At 39.8% G+C, this 19,966-nt stretch overlaps 1 protein-coding gene across 6 annotated transcripts in view; it reads left to right on the top strand.

Annotated features, from left to right (window-relative positions):
- galnt2 (UDP-N-acetyl-alpha-D-galactosamine:polypeptide N-acetylgalactosaminyltransferase 2) overlaps positions 1-19,966 on the top strand; it is a 63,674-nt gene that overhangs the window by 38,372 nt on the left and 5,336 nt on the right. For 4 of the 6 annotated variants that reach the window (XM_034075431.2, XM_034075449.2, XM_034075440.2 and 1 more), the window contains exons 3-14: positions 1,535-1,688; positions 5,873-5,971; positions 6,060-6,127; positions 6,724-6,789; positions 6,919-7,040; positions 9,243-9,330; positions 10,220-10,307; positions 10,427-10,530; positions 11,754-11,880; positions 17,855-17,947; positions 18,526-18,609; positions 19,784-19,937. In XM_034075431.2, coding sequence (XP_033931322.1) covers positions 1,535-1,688; positions 5,873-5,971; positions 6,060-6,127; positions 6,724-6,789; positions 6,919-7,040; positions 9,243-9,330; positions 10,220-10,307; positions 10,427-10,530; positions 11,754-11,880; positions 17,855-17,947; positions 18,526-18,609; positions 19,784-19,937 — 1,247 coding nt within the window. The remainder of the gene's footprint in view (positions 1-1,534; positions 1,689-5,872; positions 5,972-6,059; positions 6,128-6,723; positions 6,790-6,918; positions 7,041-9,242; positions 9,331-10,219; positions 10,308-10,426; positions 10,531-11,753; positions 11,881-17,854; positions 17,948-18,525; positions 18,610-19,783; positions 19,938-19,966) is intronic. The other 2 variants (XM_034075466.2, XM_034075473.2) reach the window with 1 other exon arrangement.

Below are 19,966 nucleotides of genomic sequence, written 5' to 3'. Positions count from 1 at the left end.
GTGGATACCTGAACCTGCTTAAGAGAGTATTTGAAAATCGATTTGTATTAATCTCACTGAGAAATCGAACAGTTCATCTGCTTTCTTTGGTTTAGCAAACAAAGAAAAGGAGGCTTGAACAAGCGTGTGATATACACTTTGGAAGCCTAATTTAAATACTCGCAAAGTGAGAAGTAGAAGTCACTACATTAATTACTTGTTGCCACTAAATAGATATCAGCAAGGACATCTCACACTCGCGTACCGCAGTGTCTCCGAGGCGCCGCTGACAGTCGCAGGCGAATCAGCATTGTGATTTTCAGCTAATTAGCATGCCAGACACATTCACGTGCTGTCAGCAGAGACGCATGCACACACACTCTCCTGCTCATCAGGCTCCACGTCCCACTGTCTGTCTGTCTGTCTGTCTGTCTGTCATACACACAGGCATCCATACTGAGGGGTAGTGTAATCTCACGCTGCCATATGCTAAACACAAGTCATTAGCATAGCAGCTGCACCCGGCTAATTAGTTGCATTATTATTCGTGTGTCTCAGTAGTCGGAGATAAACTGTGAAATTAAACATGAGAACTTTCTTTGTTTGGCGTGCAATGATCTTCTTAATCTGGTCAGACACAATGTGCTCCGTTTGGATGTGTGTAAGGGGGTAAAGATGTTTTCCAAACTTTTATTTTTAGGCCTCAGTATATTACTTAATTCACTAGGATTTAATTAGTGCAGTGCATAATACATTTGTTATTTTCTAGCGTTGCCACAGCAGTTCTGGCCTTGTCTTCTGAAAGCTGCACAGCTTCTCATATAAGCATCACAAGTCTCATGTCAGCTTTGCTCACTGCCGTGCTGCCGCCTGTCAGGCAGCAGCTTGAAGCGACGAGGTTTCCTTCCTGTCAGTCGAGAAGGATTCATTCACCAGACGGGCTGCTGCCTACACTTCATATTCCGTCTGATGTATAATCCCAATTATTCCTGAGACACATTTTTTGCCTTTTGATAAGGTTAAAACGTCATGTTTGGTGGCAGCTTTTATTTGTGGATACGCTCTGCTTATGTCATGTGTATTTACCAAAGAGTTGCATTGTGAATGTGTTTGTTATTGAAATGTTGAGGAACAATTTGTTCTTGGGTTGTTCACTGTCAAAGTACAAACATGTGCCACCGGGTTTGAACCCGGCCTAGGACCACATGCAGAGTGTCATTCCCCCTGTCTTCCCCTTTTATCCCCCTCACTATAATAAAGACACTAGTTGTTCTTTATTCACAACAGCCTGTATATTAATTCATGATTTAAATGTATACATCAATCCTGTAACCTGTCAGTTTTTCCCAAAATCCATTTTCTGCTGGATTTGTCTTTGAATTATCTGGAATTTTTCTTTACCATTTTTTAATCATTCCACTCTCCATCTTGGTTAAACCTCAAATGTGAAGAAGAACACAAACAAGACAACAATTGCTCCAACTTCTTTAGACATGTATTAATACTACTACTTAATACTTAAGTGTGCCTAATGTTTATGTGTGTGTGTTTCCAGGTAAGGTGCGCTGGCAGGACTTTGACCAGGATCTGTACGTTGGAGCCACAGTGGTGCGAGCGGGTCAGGATCCGTACGCCAGGAACAAGTTCAACCAGGTGGAGAGCGACAAACTCCGTATGGACAGAGCCGTGCCCGACACCAGACATGACCAGTACGTATCTCTACCCTTACACAAACTGTATCTCTCTCTCTGTGTCAGGGCTGGGAAATGTATTCATGTTATTTTGATATCGTGATACGAGACTAGATATCGTCTCATATTTTGGATATCAAAATAGGCTGCATTACAGTAATGTGTGAGTGATGTGCTTTTCGTAATTTACCAGATTTTCATTTTTTTTGTCTTTACCCAGAATAAATCCACATTACTGGCAGTTATTTATCTTTTATGTATTTTGTAAAATCATGCAAAATCACCGGTCCACCATACAATATAGTCACAATATCACTATTGAGGTATTTGCCTTCTGACCAACCTAACCACACTCACCAAAGTGTGATCTTGTGTGTACATGCGGTCCTTTGCTGTCTCTTTGACTAATTAGTACCAGACTGGAAGGTCTCTTGGAAACTCCCTCTATTGTGTTGTATCAGACGATATCAGGAAGTAGCTGCAGATCAGATCCGCACTGTCTGCTCCATTCATAACACAAACCTCCGGAAACCGCTGTCTATCTGCTTGGTAAACCAACCACGAGACATCGAGCCATATGTATAGGATCACTTCATGAAAACTTTATTATGTTTAAGTTGGCTTCATTCTTATGTCTGCCAAATTGTCTGGTTGTACACAAGATAAACGGTCTATATTAATCCATGATGCTGCTTCAGTCCTTGTAAAACTTAAGTCAAAACTGTTCAGCCTTAAAGCTCCCTGTTAAGTTAAACACATGGGTTCTGAAATCTTAAGAGTATGATTCATGCCACATGCCACAGCTCTTACTTTGACCAGTTTATCTTGTGTTTCTACATTATCTTTAATCAATCATAAATACATTGAAAGAATGTCAAAAATGGTTGTAAGTGTGTAAGAGTGTCAGCAGTGTGTCTCTTTAAGAATTATTTTAAATTACTCCTCGAGAGAACACCTTGTATTGTCTTCTTACCAAGCAGAAGGGCCAACAACTGCAGTCCCTCAGATAGTCACAGCATTTAATAAGGGACCCCTGTGTGAACATTCTGTAAAAACAGTCAGATTTTAACCATGGAAAATAAGATGTTTACTGCCTAATTGTGTCTAAAGTTAATTCCACCAAATATGAGCTTTGCAGCAGCTTTTCAGAGTGTTTAATATTTTATACAGTCTTACTCCATACATTATTATTTCAATCTGTGGAATTGAACCACTCCTGATTTTTTTAAGTTATGGAAAGTGACTGAATATTGGCGAGTGAGTCATTTTGTCATCTCATCTGTTGATCCAGATCCTCCAAAACACACTCAGCCACTCGGCCGGGCTTTTGTTTTCTGGCTTTGCCTCAACCTGCTCTAAAGTGAGAAAAAACATTTTGATTCAGAACCAAGGCTATTTTTCAACTTGTTTAAATGTGTTACTTCAGAGCTTCAGACTGCAATGTTCAAAACAACAGATAAAGCCAGAAATCTAGGTGTAGTCATGGACTCTGACCTGAGTTTCAACAGTCACATCAAAACAGTTACTAAATCAGCCTACTGTCACCTAAAGAATATATCTAGGATTAAAAGACTAATGTCACAGCAGGATTTGGAAAAACGTGTCCATGCTTTTATCTTCAGTAGACTGGACTACTGCAATGGTGTCTTCACAGGTCTCACTAACAAATCTATTAGGAAGCTGCAGCTGATTCAGAACGCCGCTGCTCGAGTCCTCACTAACACTAAGAAAGTGGATCACATCACTCCTGTTCTGAAGTCTTTACACTGGCTTCCTGTGTGTCAAAGAATAGATTTCAAAATACTGCTGCTGGTTTATAAAGCACTGAATGGTTTAGGCCCAAATTACATTTCTGACCTCCTGCTAAACTATGAACCATCCAGATCCCTCAGGTCTTCAGGGACTGGTCAGCTTTCTGTCCCCAGAGTCAGAACTAAACATGGTAAAGCAGCGTTCAGTTATTATGCTCCAAATATCTGGAACAAACTCCCAGAAACCTGCAGGTCCGCTGCAACTCTTACTACTTTTAAATCCAGGCCGAAGACTTTTCTTTTTGCCGCTGCTTTTAATTGAAACTGAGCCGTTGTGTTCATCAGTAAAGTGGAACTTCTGTGTGAACTATTCATATCTTAAACTGCACTGTAACTTTGTATTCATGTACTTTTTATTCATGTATTTTTTCTTTTATGATCTTTTACTGTTTTTAAATGCCTTTGTCTGAATGTCTTTCATTTTTGTAAAGCACCTTGAATTGCCTTGTGTTGAAAGGTGCTATATAAATAAACTTGCCTTGCCTTACTTAAAGGTGGGGTAGGTAAGTTTGAGAAACCGGCTCGAGATCGCTAGAATTTGAAAATACACAACCGGAGAAAATCTGCCACTTCCTTATAGAGCCCCTCCTCCAACACACACGAACGCGCACGTGACCAATGAGGGCACGAGATAAGTTTGTGCCCCGATGGAAGGCTGACAGGCAGGTAGGCCATCCAATCCGTTTAGCTGGTACTTTTTACAGTATTACGGCTTCTACAGATGAATTTTTTTTATGGATTTGTTGTCAAAGCACTTCAGATATTCATTGCTATCGGGATGTTAAGAGCATTCCATGGAATATAACAAAAAGTGTATCTCGAGCCGGTTTCTGAAACTTACCTACCCCACCTTTAATTAAATTATTGAACGCATAAATTCTGATCACAATATGCCCTGACGCAAGAAACTATATTTGACTAATATTTGACCTTGAATGGAGCAGAAAACCTAGCGTTGTAGTGCTCAGTGAGTTTTAAGTTAAGCTGTAAATCAATGTTGAACACAATAAGTGAACATACAACACGTTGCTCGTTACAGTATGACATCATTTTCAGTCACTGGTTTAATTCCTGCTGATCTATCTCGATGCACACTGTGTGATATAAAGTCTATTTTTATAAAGGCAGTTGTCTGGCCTCACTGATATATTGAGCCAAATCAGATGGCTCGACCCATTAGCCTACTAAAAGATCTGGACGTGTCTCATATTGATCTGGCACTGATGTGTCCCTTGCACAGCACGCAGCAGCACTGATTGTTGAATGTTCTCCATAACATTCAGGCCTGGGCCGCCTCATCAGTGCTTTTCAACACAAGATCAAAGTATCTTTATTCTAAAGCGTTTAAACACCAGCAGTTCAAACATGTATGTCGATACAACATGGATGTTGCTGCAGTTCAACATTTTATAAAGTTTAAAAGCCTGTTCTCTATAGGAGCAACACTTTACATTTTCTGGCCTCTTTTTTTGCATCTCTTTTTAAATCATTTTGTTTCTATTTTTCATTGTTTTGAGTAACAGTGTGTTACTTTGATCTTTCTATTCTTAATTTCAGTCCGTGGTTGTTCTGCCCCTTTTTCTTTATGTGTTGTGTTTGTTTGTAGTCAGTTTGGCTGTGTCTATTTGTGATTATTCAACCTCTTTGCCTAGTCGTTGTTAGCCTTTCTCTGGTCTTCTAGCAGCTGCACTGCATCCACTTGTAGTCGTTGCGAGTCTTTTTGTAGATATTTAAATATCTTTCTAGGTCATTTTAGGCCTCCTCCTGCTTTTTGTGTGTCTCTTTGATTGACATTTTGTAGGTGAATGTGGGGGGGCGCCCTGCAACACTCAATAATCCATCAATAGATACAGGGACTAAAGAACGGTACACACCATGCTCACAGACGTTCAATACCAATGTGTACTGTCGTTCTATATGTAGTGTACCTATGTGCTATACAGTCCGTACATCTGGTTTGTGTTTCAGCCTCCAAGGCCAACCTCTCTTACTCTTTTAAATTGAAGCTGAAGGTTAATTTTCTAGAACTGGATTCTTTCTCCGCACCCAGAGATCTGCCTGTGTGACGTGTATATATATATATATATATATATACACAAGGACAAGACATCGGGATTTTTTTGTCCTCCACGTGGCTCTTTGTCTCATGTAGCATCCTCTCATCCACACACACACACACACACACACACACACACGGGAATTGGGTGGGTACTGAATCCTATTTGTTGTGTTCATGTATTCAGAATGTATTTAGGAGCGGTTCCAGCTCACAGCTTTATTCACACATTCAGCTGTGTGCGTAAGAGTGGATGTGTACATTTGTACACATGTAGGCAATTATTATGTCTATCCTTTTAAACACATTTTGATGATTTTTGTGTGTGTGTGTAGTTGCAGACATAAACAATGGAAGACTGAACTGCCCGCCTCCAGCGTCGTCATCACTTTCCACAATGAAGCTCGCTCTGCTCTGCTGAGGACTGTGGTCAGGTAGGTGATGATTTGTGTGTGTCCCAAGTTTTTTCTTTCTTAATGTGTATTTTATCTTCATATAAACTCCCTCTCCTTCTCTGGTTAGTGTCCTGAAGAAAAGTCCTGTTCACTTGGTCAAAGAAATCATTCTGGTTGACGACTACAGTGATAACCGTGAGTTACGCACACAGACAGATTACACAAACAAACCCAGTGAGATCAATGTTAGAAACAGAAATACTTTATTGATCCCTGAGGTTTACGTTACAAGAATATAGATGTGTATAAACATAAAGAAATTGTACAAAATAAAAATGAATATTATTAAAGGATATGCATTATATTACTATTATTACCATTATATATATATATATATATATCTCAGTCTGTACACACAAACTGAACGATTGACAATAAAGTTGACTTTGACTCCTGACTTGAATATACAATAATAAGTCATTTGGTTCTAAAAAAAATGTATTTTTGAAAGATTTTTAAAGTATACAGCAATATATAGTACGTACTGATAATATTTGAAATGGGATCTATGATTAAGTGTGTTAAAATATTAAAGAATAGTAAAACATTAATTATTGAGTTGAAATGCAGTATTAGTGCTAAAGTCAACCAGATTATTGCACAGTAAAATAATTATTGCACAAAATGACCGTATGGTTAAGTCAGCATCGCACAGCAATTATACATAAATAATGGAGTTCTAGCTGCTGAAAGGTGAAATAAATGCAATGTCTGCTCTGTGTGTGTTTCAGCGGAGGATGGAGCGCTTCTGGGGAAAATAGAAAAAATACGCGTGTTGAGAAATGACCGCAGAGAAGGTAGTGAAGAGAATAAATGAACGTTTTATTTCATTACAAGAAACATTAACTAATGAAGCTCCACCTTGTGTTTATCAGTGGGGTTGAAATCATTCTAAATGTGTTTTTATTGACTGGTGTTTCCCTCAGGACTGATGCGTTCGAGGGTCCGCGGAGCAGACGCCGCCGTGGCTCCAGTCCTCACCTTCTTAGACTCTCACTGTGAATGTAACGACCACTGGCTGGAGCCGCTGCTGGAGAGAGTGGCCGAGGTACACACACACACACACACACACGCACGCACGCACGCACGCACGCGCGCGCGCGCACACACACACACACACACACACACACATACTGTACATACATACATCCACCCATGGACCCTCCTTTATACATTAATTTATTATCGTTCATATGTAAAAGATTAATCCAGTTAAAAAAAACAATGATGGGACAATAGACGACAGACAATAGATGTGTTTTGTTTTGCCAAGAAAGAAACTTAAATATTGGTTTATTTCAAAGGTGAAACAGTGAGATACTATGAGTCGTTACAGTCCACACGCATCCTCGCAATCAAGCATCCTTCTTTCTCTAAACATGCTCGCCAGGCATCATTCAAAAGTGAAAGTGAGGATAAAATACATTAGTCGTCAACTTACATATTCGAGTAAAGCATCAAAAAGCATGAATTCTTCTTAATCAACAGGGTCAGTGAACTTTTCTTTGATTGCAAGAATCAAACTAAATCAAATAATTTGGCCTAACAAAAAAAAACACCAACCCAACAAATAAAAAATGACTCTGTTTTAATTATGTGCTGTATCTCAGTGCTCAGAACTGATGTTGATAATGTTATCCTACGAAGCCCCCAAGTCCTGTCGGTGATATCATTTGATCTTCTGCACACATTAATTAACTTGCAAGATAACACAAATATGACCCTATGGGAGTCTAGGGGCTCAGTTGTATTCATATTTGTAGCGGAATTAGCTTTTTCACACAGAGGTCAGAGATCAGCAGCATCCTGCAGCCGTCAGTCAGTCACGGCCCGTCCACACAGCGGCGTTGGAAGCTTCTTCTGCCCATTCACTTTGAATGGGGTGACGTCACTTTTCACCTGCATTGTGTGGGAAGCAGAGCGGAGCTTTCCTGGCGTTTCAGGCTGCAAAAGTTGAGCAATGTTCAACTTTTGAAGCCTCTGCAGAAGCGTCAGCCAATCATATGCCAGTACAAGCTCTAGCCAATCAAACCGCTGCTTGTGTGTCAGGGGCGGGAGATTCATGTGATTGGTTGTTGGTCAAGCTTCAGACACGCCCACCTCCAAGCTTTTTCCAAAGCCGCTGTGTGGACGGGCCGTCAGTGTCTTGTTAGCATTCATGTGAAAAACAAGGAGCGCATGACTTCAATAACACAGGAATGTTTGGAGTAAAAGTACCATCTCACAGCTCCAAAGATTCACATTCCCCTTTTTCTGATCTGACATGTGTATTCAGTTTAGATTCAAATGTCATGCTAAAGTCAAAAAGTATATAAACCAGTGAGATGATAAATGAAATACTGATGTTGATCTTTACTTGGTTTATACTGTAAACAAAAGAAGAAGAATCCTTTTCAGAATGTGACCCCTCTGTAAATGGGCAGAATATCATTATCTCTTATTATCTCGATAATAGACGATGATAGTTGTCTTTTATTTCAAGACTCAATACAGTTTTCCACCATGTTTATTTGATCTTGAAAAAGAACCCTACAATAAACATCCTCAAACAGAATAAACCTCAACTCAGTTACAGATGAACATTGTGTTGCTATTTAATTGAAGTATTTTAGTAATGACTTCAGAGTGTCTTGATGAATAGTAATCTCAGTCTGAAGTGGGACTCTGCGGGTAATACAGAGGTCGTTTAAATATTTATCTGATATGACTGAATAAAGTCTGATCTGCGTTTGATCCTCCCAAACGCTGTGTGTTGTCGTTCCCTAGTTAATAAACGCGTGGAGCCAAATCAAAAACAATTTGCTGTCAGAGTAATTGACTTCGCTTTAGTTGCACTTCTAAATAATGAATCACTCGAAATACAAAGGGAACAATGCCACCTGTGTGGGTGAAGCCTCATGAGTCATATCAAAAGGTTTCAACACAAAACAAACTCTCTCTCTGCACCTTGAGGCTTGTTTCTGGGAATTGTCATTTTGGCCACTTGAGAAACCCTCTTTTCTCTAAACTCCTGTGATGTGGCTCTGTGGGAGTGACCTACAGTCGAGAAGGCAGAGCTGCTCTCCTTGCAGTTCTCTGATAAATATCTGAAAGAAAAACCAAACATATGAGTCATTTACTTTTGAACTACACAAAACCTGGTAGACTTGGACTTTATTCATTTATACACATTTCCTGTCATGCTCATTGTAAGTTTGTTCAGAGCTGAAAAAGTTTCACGGATGTATTTGTCTTCATACTTCCTTCTCAGGACAAAAGCAGAGTCGTTTCTCCTATCATCGATGTCATCAACATGGACAACTTCCAGTACGTAGGCGCCTCGGCTGATCTGAAAGGAGGTACGGTACACATGCAGAGAGACACACACACACACACACACACACACACACACACACACACACACACACACACACACACACACACACACACACACACACACACACACACACACACACACACACGCGATGTCCCTTGATGTTCGGTACTAGCAGCATCACTACCTGTTGAGGTCTTGGCATCCTGTATGCTTCTTCGTAAACAGTTTTCAGACTGTCTCACACACACACGACAAACACTTCCGCTAATGATACACCCAGCATGTTTAGATGAACTCCTCCTGGAAATAAACCTTGTTTTCCACACTGCATACTAGAATCTGAGTATGTAATATATTTATGTTGGTAGAGTTGGTGGAAAGATATTTAAAATCCACATTTAAATGTGTAAAAATGTCTATACCTATATATATTTTGTTAAATTGTGAACTACACATTTTGAGAAATACGTCATTTTTACGCCCACTTTAATTTGGTTGCTAGTAATGTTAATGTTTAGCATGTGTCAATGTTGTGGTTGTTTGTCAGAAGCCGACAGAAATGTATCTTTAATCAAATTTTAAGCCATATTTTTATGATACAGTTCATAGGTAATGTACCGGTTGAGAGACTGTGCTTTAATTGACTGTCATATCCCAGCATGTGCATCCTATAATAGTATATAGTTCAAAATCAGGTCAAAACTATACATTGTTGAGTTTAAGAGGTTTCTCTCTCTGTACTGACACATGAACACAAACAGTACAGACATGTGATATCAGGCAACTGCTGCTGGATCCAGTCAACTGACCTGAACCTGCCAGGTCTAATTATATAACCAGCTGTGTGCTACTTTATCTCAAATAATAGTGTTGTCCTTTTGCCCTCTGTGTGTGTGTGTGTGTGTCGGCAGGTTTCGACTGGAATTTGGTGTTTAAATGGGACTACATGACTCTGGAGCAGAGACGAGCCAGACAAGGCAACCCCATTGCCCCCATAAAGTAAGACGGACACTATCACACAGACATCGAGGGGTTTAAACGGCAGACTCACTTTGTCTGCCAGCTTCCGCCCCACTTCTAATATCTTTTCTCCATCCTCCTGCCCTCTGCCCCTGCAGGACTCCAATGATAGCAGGAGGTCTTTTCGTCATGGATAAGGACTACTTTGAGCTGCTGGGAAAGTACGACATGATGATGGACGTATGGGGAGGAGAAAACCTCGGTGAGTGTTGCTCACCGAGGTGCAAATGTAAATTCAGTACACAGTGGAGCGTGTAGACTGTAGAACCACAGACAATGGTGATTAGGAAATCTAATGTGTGATTCTGTAATTAATTTTAGAGGAAAATATAGGTTATATGATATATAACCATGTATGAAAATGCATTTATCTCAAAAAGAAAAGATGCTATATGCCAGATTATGGCTACAATTTCATTCCCACCTGCAGTCCGTGGACAGGTACACACATAACAATCAACAAACATTAAGAATAAAACATATTAAATAAATTAAATATTACTAGGTGAATGACTGGAGCAAAAACACAGTAATTAAAAGTGGCAGGTAGAGCAAGAAAAACTATCACTGTCAGTGTTTAGCATGAATGTACTTCTCTGTTGTAATGTGTTGTTGATGACTGTCTCGCTCCCTGACGTTCCGCCTCTGGTGGTGACAGACATGTCAGGAGTTTTGCCAGAAACAGTCAATAGTTTGACATTTTTTGGAAATGCAGATGAGGAGATTGATACCAGAGATCACATGTCTGTAAGCTAATATGAATCTGCAGCGTTGCAGCTCATAGAGAATTCGGGGCTAGAAAAACGGGCAAGTCAGTTTTGTGCTTTAAAAAAAGTCAGTTGACATTTTAAAGTCAAACCATAGTTCCTCAAATGTTCTGTTCATTGTAAATGATACACTTTTCGGTTGAAAAACAACATTTCTGCTCTCGTTTGGTACTAAAGTAGCTTCATAGATATGTCTCGCTACATGAGCTTATGTTGGGTTTGCATACTAAGAACGTGATAAAGAGCACAGAAAATCCTTTTTTCATGTGAAGGTAATTTCAGACTGCAGTGAATCTTAGAAACTAGAGTGTCATTGTGATAATGATTGTATTGAGAGAAATAACCGTAGTGCGCACAATACAGATAATTTGTAGCCATTACAATGCGATGACAACAACTGCATCTCCCCGTGGCCTTTGTCTTTGTCATTCTTCTCTCAAGACGGCACAATGATTCAGAGCGGCTTTGAGAATTCAGATTCTGGTTTCCTTGAGATCATGGTCAAAGAACATTTAATCAGTCAACACTCTGCAAACATTAATGAGGTGCAGACAACACCACAACGCTGCTTACATGCTGTTCATTAAAATAACCTGGAAACAGTTGGTTGGAACACATGTTTGACATGTGTGTGTTTTGACGTGCGTGTTTGTTTCAGAGATCTCATTTCGGGTGTGGCAGTGTGGTGGCAGTCTTGAGATCATCCCCTGCAGCAGAGTTGGGCACGTCTTCAGAAAACAACATCCATACACCTTCCCCGGAGGCAGTGGGACTGTGTTTGCAAAGTAACACACACACACACACACACACACACACACACACACACACACACACACACACACACACACACACACACACACACACACACACACACACACACACACACACACACACACACACACACACACACACACACACACACACACACACACGATGGAGGTTAATGAACATTAATTAACCACCAAGGCTCAAACCAAAGTCGAATTCTTTCATTAGATTACTGAACAACAATTAATCCCATTCACACCCTCGCATTGCTGCCAGTTCTCAAGCATACACTGGATACATGTTGCCGTCCTTTAATGAGCCATAAGGTCTTCATTACGCTTTGTATACTTAATGTTGTGTAGATTTGTGCATTGGGTTGGAATGAGAGGTATGTTTATGATGAATGCATGTGTCCTGTATTAGTGATATTAGCGAGACAGTGAGCTGTAGGAAAAAGAAAAAGGTCATGACCCCTGCTAGTCTTTGGATAATTATTGGGCAGCTCAGCAGGTGAGATGTCTACTAATCGCTGGCTTGGTGGATTGAATGACAAAAATGTTAATTTCCAAATATGTCAAACTATTTGATATGCCTGGAGGATAAACTCTGAGGAATATCGTGTCAAGGGATCAGAAAAGCTCCAGAACAGCTACTAAAAGGACCTTTTCTCAACAAGCTGCACCCTAATATTACAATATTCATAATAACCTCACATAGCATCTATTCCAATCTAATTACAGTTAGTGGATATAGCACAGCTCTACCAATGTTTTATTTCTGGTTTGGAATATATATTGTAATCATCGTTTTCATGGATATTATTTATTCATTTGGGTTGATAACAATCGCCCCAAACAACTCTTTCTAGACCTCTCTTTATGCTCACATTATATCAGTTTTTCTGTAAACACTGAAACATACATAATGGATTATTATTCCAGCTTTGAGACTCAAACCAGTGTTGGATAATTAAAACCAAGCACCAGCAATTAAAAAACAATTAAAAAGTAATCACATGGAAAATTGGTTACAGACTAGAAAGGAATGTTCTTCTTAAATATAGCAGAGCTGTTCTTGCATGCGATTCCTTTTAGAGCTTTGATAAATGTGACAACATTATCAGTGAGCATCAGTAATGGGAAACATGATACAAGGGAAGATATGCATCTCTCCTTTATTACAGTCTCCAACCACAAGTAACAACCGTTGGAAACGAGCCCGACAAACCCACTGATAAAGAACTTTAACACAAAGATAACGGGGAATTCATAGCTGTGGTTTCTCTGGTGTGCCCAATGAAGTACGTATCACTGTGGAAAACACAAGGAATGAAGGGCATAATAGATCAACTACGCAGAGTGTTTTTGGGCTAGTTTTAAAGGGATAGTTCGGAGGTTTTGAAATGGGGTTGTTTGAGGTACCAAAGTTAGTATATTACATACAGAAGATGGAAGCAGGCATGCCCCTAGTTTGGAGTAACAGACAGGATTAACAAACGGAGGTAAAAGGTTGTCCTGCAATGGACAAGGGCAGCAGCAAAACTTCACTCTCCACAAAACAGTTAATGTCACCTCGCAGAACAAGGGATTTGCTTGACTGCTGCTGCCTCGATTGGTTCGTTTTTTTGTGTGATTCTGAACTTACCCTTTAAAAAAGTAAAGAAACACAATAACACAAAGTAACTAACCAACTGTGGCAGCAATAGACTTACATCTCCCGTGTTCTGTGGTGTGAAATCACAGTTTTTGTCAATGGAATTAAGGCTTTAGCTCCCCAATTAGAAAGGGTCTGACGTCAGAGTGGTGAACATATTTGAAATATAGCAGAAAGCTAAACTGATATTGTTTTTTTAGGTGGCTTACACTGTTTAACTGCTGCCCGTCCACAACAGTAAATTGCTTCCCTGATATGTCTGTCTGCCTGTCTTTTTCGCCAAAATTGAGCATGCAGAATGTTCCCTTTTTAAGTCTAAGATACTGATGAAGTGATATTTGTCACAGATGAAAATGACTAAATGTTTTCTGACGGCATGACCATCAGGAATGCTCTATAGAAGAGAATCAAACCGTGCTCAAGTGAAAAGCACTGACCTCGTAGTAATGGTATAAAACTGGGGTAGTCCTTATAAATTGTGAATGGATGTGGAGCTGGATGAAATAGAAAGTGAAGACTGCAGTGGATCTGAAGGAACTCAACAGTTTCAGAGCTGACTATAACAAGCTGTCTCTGCCATCTCAGCCCAGAGGCTTTCTGTGGACCTCAACTCCACATTTCTCAAAGTAGTTGCATAACCTTTTCTAAACTTTCAAAATTATAAATTATTTATTGCTGGGTGCAGTGGTGTTCTCTTGTATCAGCCTCAACAATGCAGAGCAGCTTCACTGTACTGAGGCAGCTTCAGTTCAGCGTCTTGCCCTTCAATTTGGAATAATGCCCCAGACACCCTCCCTGGGGAGCCTCGAGACAGCGCCTGCTCAGATGGGTTTATAATTGTTCTGGGAGCAGCATTTCTATCTAAACTACAATATCTAAGTGTACAATCATGAAAAGGAAAGACAGTCTTGACGCCGCATAGAGTTCCCTAAGAGTCCTCTGTCCAAACTATGTTCCTGGGCTGCATGTTGATCAGGATGAATACACAGATTTCTGCATAAGGAAAGCTAAGATGCTTGTTCTAAATTGTAACGGAAAAAAATACTAAAACAATTTGTGATTTCACCTCCACCATCTGAAATCTAATTCCCTGATCTTCAGATCCACAGCGGGGAAATGTACAGTGTTACAGCAAAAGTGGCATAGCAGGTAAAAAAAAGTGCAATAATACAACAAATGTAAGAAAGGCAGACATTAGCATTAAAATAGAGAGAAATAAGTCAAAAATAAGTAGGCAACCATGGCTAAAACTGATTTTTAGGAGCAATTTAACTTAAACTAATTGAGATAAATAGCATATTAAAGTATTGCGACAAGATGTGTTTTACATAGTCATAATAGAACCGTACAATCACAAACGGGGGTTTACTGTATATTGCACAATATGTCAACAGTCCGTATTGTGTGGTGGTGTACGAGGGGGCCGTGGTGGGTCTACACAGCCTGACTGCTACAGGAAGAATGTGGCTTTTAGAAAAAAGAGAAAACTCTTCTTCTCTGTTTCAAAGAGATATATGAGACACATTTCCTGTCGAATACACAGTTGTTAATCCAGTCTTACAGACGAAAGCAATGAAGGAAGCTTTCCCTTAACTGGTGTCACCACAATGCCACTTTAAAGTTTCACAAGTACAAGGTGTGTATGTGTCTGGTACAGGATGTGTCTTTATTTGATGAATTATAGGACCTGTTTTCAGTCTTGTCACATCTTCATCAAATGTATTTTGACTCTCAGTTAGGGCCTGTCTCATGATGCACTGTTTTGAAGTTAAGGCCTGTAACTAACAATTATCTTCCACATGCATTAATCTGACCATAACTTTGTTGAATTAACGTTGACAATGTACTTAAACCAAAGGGGACGTCTTTGGATAGCTTGTTTTGTACGACAAGAGATGTTCAGTTTACTGTCACTAAAGATAGAAAAGTATTAAACCTTAAGCATTAAGAAGCTGGAAGAAAAAATTGTATATTGGGGCATTTACCCATTAGTTTTTAATTAAATATACTGCCAATCAATAGATTAAGAAAATAATTGTTTCAGCTCCAATGAATTTTAAACAGCTCAGTTAAACCAACAGTGTGTTCACAGTGCTGAGTGAATATCCTTTTCTAAATGAGGCACACGGACTGAAGAGCTGTTCTGGTTTTGGCTCAGTGTTGCCAGTGGCGAGCCGTCAGGCCCTTAATTATATAAATAAAATGTATATAAAATGAATAAATGAGAATGGTATCTGTGTTGTTGATCTGTAATATTACAGTGTTACGTTGATTTGTTTGTCCTTCCCGGACCATGCACTACGCATTTCAGTGGTTTTGTGTTAGAAAAGAAAGCAACCAATCAGATCTTGTTCTGGGTCTCTGGGTAGAATACCCTTCAACCAAGGTATTCTACATCCTTGATCGAATGCCCTGGCCGTTGCACTGAATGAGAGCATACGTTTGGACTGACAGTTTGATCAACCAATCATATATTGATTTATAGCCAATGGGCGTATTCTTTCAGAGTTTCCCTCGGTTCCAGGGTACTCTAGAACAGTGTTTTTTTTTTTAAATGTAGATGTTATTAATAACTGCATATCTATCAATCTATGTGTCCTTTGATGCCAATCTTTTAATATTTTTTAAATCACACGACCGCCCTTCAGGCCAATCAGAATCGATCTGCCGCTACTGAGAGTGAAAATCTGCTCAGCTTTTGGAGCAAGTGAGAGCTAGTGAATGTTTGGATGAGAGCACTGATGTAGCATATGTCGCAGAATCAGATTTATTTAAAAAGACAACTTTGTTGAGGAAATATTATTTTGCAAAGCACTGGAAGGTAGGACCACATGAAGAGACATTTTCCAAGTTTTAGATGAGTACATCATCTCAAATTGACTTGACTGGTCTCGTTGTGTGGGTGTGTGTTCAGATGGGGCAGTGGGGCTATGACAGGCAAAAAAAGCGGAGTGACAGCTTTGATCATGCAGAAGGCCCCAAATGTAGTGGCAACGCATGCATGCTCCATCGCAAGGCACTTGTACACATCATTGAAAAAAAAAATTGCAACAGGGGGGTCCCCGCCAGAGGATAATGCTCTATGGGGGTCCTTGGCATGGCAAAGTTTGGGAACCCCTGCTCTAGAAGGCCCGCTAGTTAACTGGCTCGAGACAGAGGATCTAGAATGAATGCGACGAAGAAATTCATGCCGTTTTATTGTTTTTAACTTTGAAATGGCAAGTGCAACAGGTGAAGATGAAGTTGTTGCGGAATTGTTGTGAGTACCCTTTTCAAGACGACAATTCAGTGAAAAGACGGTGTGTGTGTGTGTGTGTGTGTGTGTGTGTGTGTGTGTGTGTGTGTGTGTGTGTGTGTGTGTGTGTGTGTGTGTGTGTGTGTGTGTGTGTGTGTGTGTGTGTGTGTGTGTGTGGTGTGTGTGTGTGTGTGTGTGTGTGTGTGTGTGTGTGTGTGTGTGTGTGTGTGTGTGTGTGTGTGTGTGTGTGTGTGTGTGTGTGTGTGTGTGTGTGTGTGTGTGTGTGTGTGTGTGTGTGTGTGTGTGTGTGTGTGTGTGTGTGTGTGTGTGTGTGTGTGTGTGTATGTTTGTGTGGTGTGTGCCTACCTACCATGGATGGTGTCTATAGAAGGTCCAGTTGTGATAGACACGGTTCGCCACTGAGTTTTGCCAACTCGGTAATCCTACTTCATTGGATGCATATTTGTATACGAGTGTTTACTTGCCTCAATGTAACTTTATTCTTGCAGTCTGGTTTATTTAACTATCTCTCTTTTCAACAATGAGCACATGCATGATTTATATTATGACATATTCTTATATTCAGTATTTTTAGGGCAACAAATTAAACCATAAATCTGCTTAGAAAACCGATGCTCCTTATAACTCCCCAACTTCTCTGTGAGTCATGTTTTTCTTCAGTATCAACTACTCTCACTATCAAAGACATCCAGAGCTGTCTCACTTTTATCTGAGGGGAAACCTAGGGAATCTTTAAACCACAGTTTTAGAAAGAATATGATCAAGTTGAGTTTTATTCTGACTCCTGCTGACACATGGTCCGACAGAACTGGGTTTTATTATGAACAGACAATGGAAATCTGACCAATTGTCGTTTGAAAACTTGTCAACACTTTGCTGCTAGACCACACACACTCACTAAATCTATCTGCCCCTTTTCTTCAATCCTCTGTCTGATGTTCTTTTTCTATCACTCTCTGTTTTTATTTCCTCCTCCAACCTTATTTTCCTTGCTCTCGTTTTTTTGTCTCCCGTCACACCTCTCCCCATTTTCTCCTTGTCCGTCATCCGTCCCTCATTTTCTTGCCTGTCGTCTCTCTCAGGAACACGAGGAGAGCAGCAGAGGTGTGGATGGATGAGTATAAAAACTTTTACTACGCTGCCGTCCCCTCAGCGAGAAACGTCCCCTATGGAAAGTAAGTACCACGAAGAGCGAGCCCTACAGATCGTGCAATTACAAAGGCAGCCATGTGATGGGCAGATTAATTGGATTGCCAATCAGCAGTATGTCAGCTGTAAAATATATGACAGAAAGTTAATGTGGGTTAAAGAGGGCAAAAAGTCAAAAGACTGCTTTATTATTTGACATGCAGTAACGATGGTCGCACAATGCATTTGTAAAAAGGAGCAAGGACCCATGAAATATGGATTTATTTATATATCAAACAGGCTTGTTATAGAGGTTTTATGTCATGCAACTGTATTTTTGAATTCATCAATTTTATGGTATTTTCTGCTACTTTATTTCACTTTATCTGTAAACTAGCTGACTTTTGTTCTGTGCACCACAACAATAAGTACTCTCACATCCATACAGAGCAGCTGTAAGCAGTTATTTTCTGTGCCGGATGCCTCTGTTATCTGCCTTCACAGAGTGTCTTAGATTTAATAAATGTTTTGAGAGACAGTTAGATCAAACCTCTAATTCTCTCACCGTCTCTTCTCCTCTCTTTTTTACTCTCTCTCTCTCTCTCTCTCTCTCTCTCTCTCTCAGTATCCAGAGTCGTATGGAGATGAAGAAGAGATTAGGATGCAAACCATTTAAATGGTACCTGGACAATGTCTACCCGGAACTACGGTAAGAGAATTGGAGCTTTTTTCGATGAAATATGATGGGGGTATAGATATAATATTACGTAATAAGAACTTAATGATATTTAACAAAACTTCTGAGTGGCAGTTTCAGTATGACAAGAACTCAGTTGGTAAGAAACCGCAGCTCTGCCAGCAGTATCGGTATGACTGTGATCTCCTCTGTGCTGCCAGCTAAGGTTTCATACTTGAATAAAGCTCTCCAGAATCTGTGATGACACTAATGACTAACTCGGACTAGCAATTATGACTCGGGCCCATTATTACATTTTGTCAGGTTTGCAATTTGTCACTCTCAGGAATGATATTAATTATGTATAAATATCACAGATCTAAATTTGAATAATTTCAGATGCAACAAGGTTATATTATCCTATACTTTAGAATAATATTGCTCACCTTATTTAACTCAAACTGCTTTTCTTATCTTTAGTGTTAGTTTACACTATTTACTTTTATATAATAAATCCTTAATATTTGGGGTGGGTGAAAAAAATAAAATCATGGAAGAATAGAGATTCCTATCTTCTAGGATTTTGATAGTGATCCTACTGTACACACCAAAGCGAAGTTTTCTCAAATAGAACTGTGTGATTGGTTAAAAAAACCCACAAAATAACAATTTTAAGGAAACTTATCATGCCAGTGTGACTAAAACTGTTGTTTTGTATACAATTCATTTTCTAAATTGGCCCCAAAAGGGCAGCTAGCCTAAGCCAATGAGTTGTTTTAATTTAACAGGCATCATTTATATATATTTTTAGCAGAAACCTTTTTTTTCTTGAAGTCAGTAAAAAACATTCTAGTAAGAAGTGTACCTTAACGAAATGGTACCTCTTTGTTTCAGGTTTGCTGTGTTGTTTATACTGCACTCAGTTTAAATATCTTTTTAAGTATTAAAAACATAATCCTTTACACACTTTATTCTGCCTCCATGTTATCATTTGCCCACCGCCCTTTATTAGAGCACAGCGGACTGGAGTAGATGAAATTAGCAACCCTATGTACAGAGTGCAGAATCGTTTTGAATCCAATCGTGACCCCAAGAATCGAATTAAATCGTGAGAAACCGAACGATTCACACCCTACTTAATGTCTTAGATTTGATACAAACATGATGAGGGGAAATATTTAACAACACGGTGTCTGTGTGTGTTCAGTGTCCCGGACCACCAGGACATCGCGTTCGGAGCGCTGCAGCAGGGAGGAAACTGTCTGGACACTCTGGGCCATTTTGCTGACGGCGTGGTGGGCGTCTACGAATGCCACAACGCCGGAGGAAACCAGGTAGCGTTACTACGACGACACACACAGGTCAGCATGTCAGTTTCTTTGTTTTAAAG

This window comes from Pseudochaenichthys georgianus, chromosome 3, assembly GCF_902827115.2.
Source record: "Pseudochaenichthys georgianus chromosome 3, fPseGeo1.2, whole genome shotgun sequence".
In the NCBI taxonomy this organism is placed as follows: Eukaryota; Metazoa; Chordata; class Actinopteri; order Perciformes; family Channichthyidae; genus Pseudochaenichthys; species Pseudochaenichthys georgianus.
The sequence above is the reverse complement of the archived record's forward strand: the minus strand, read 5'-3'. Positions and strand labels throughout refer to the sequence as shown.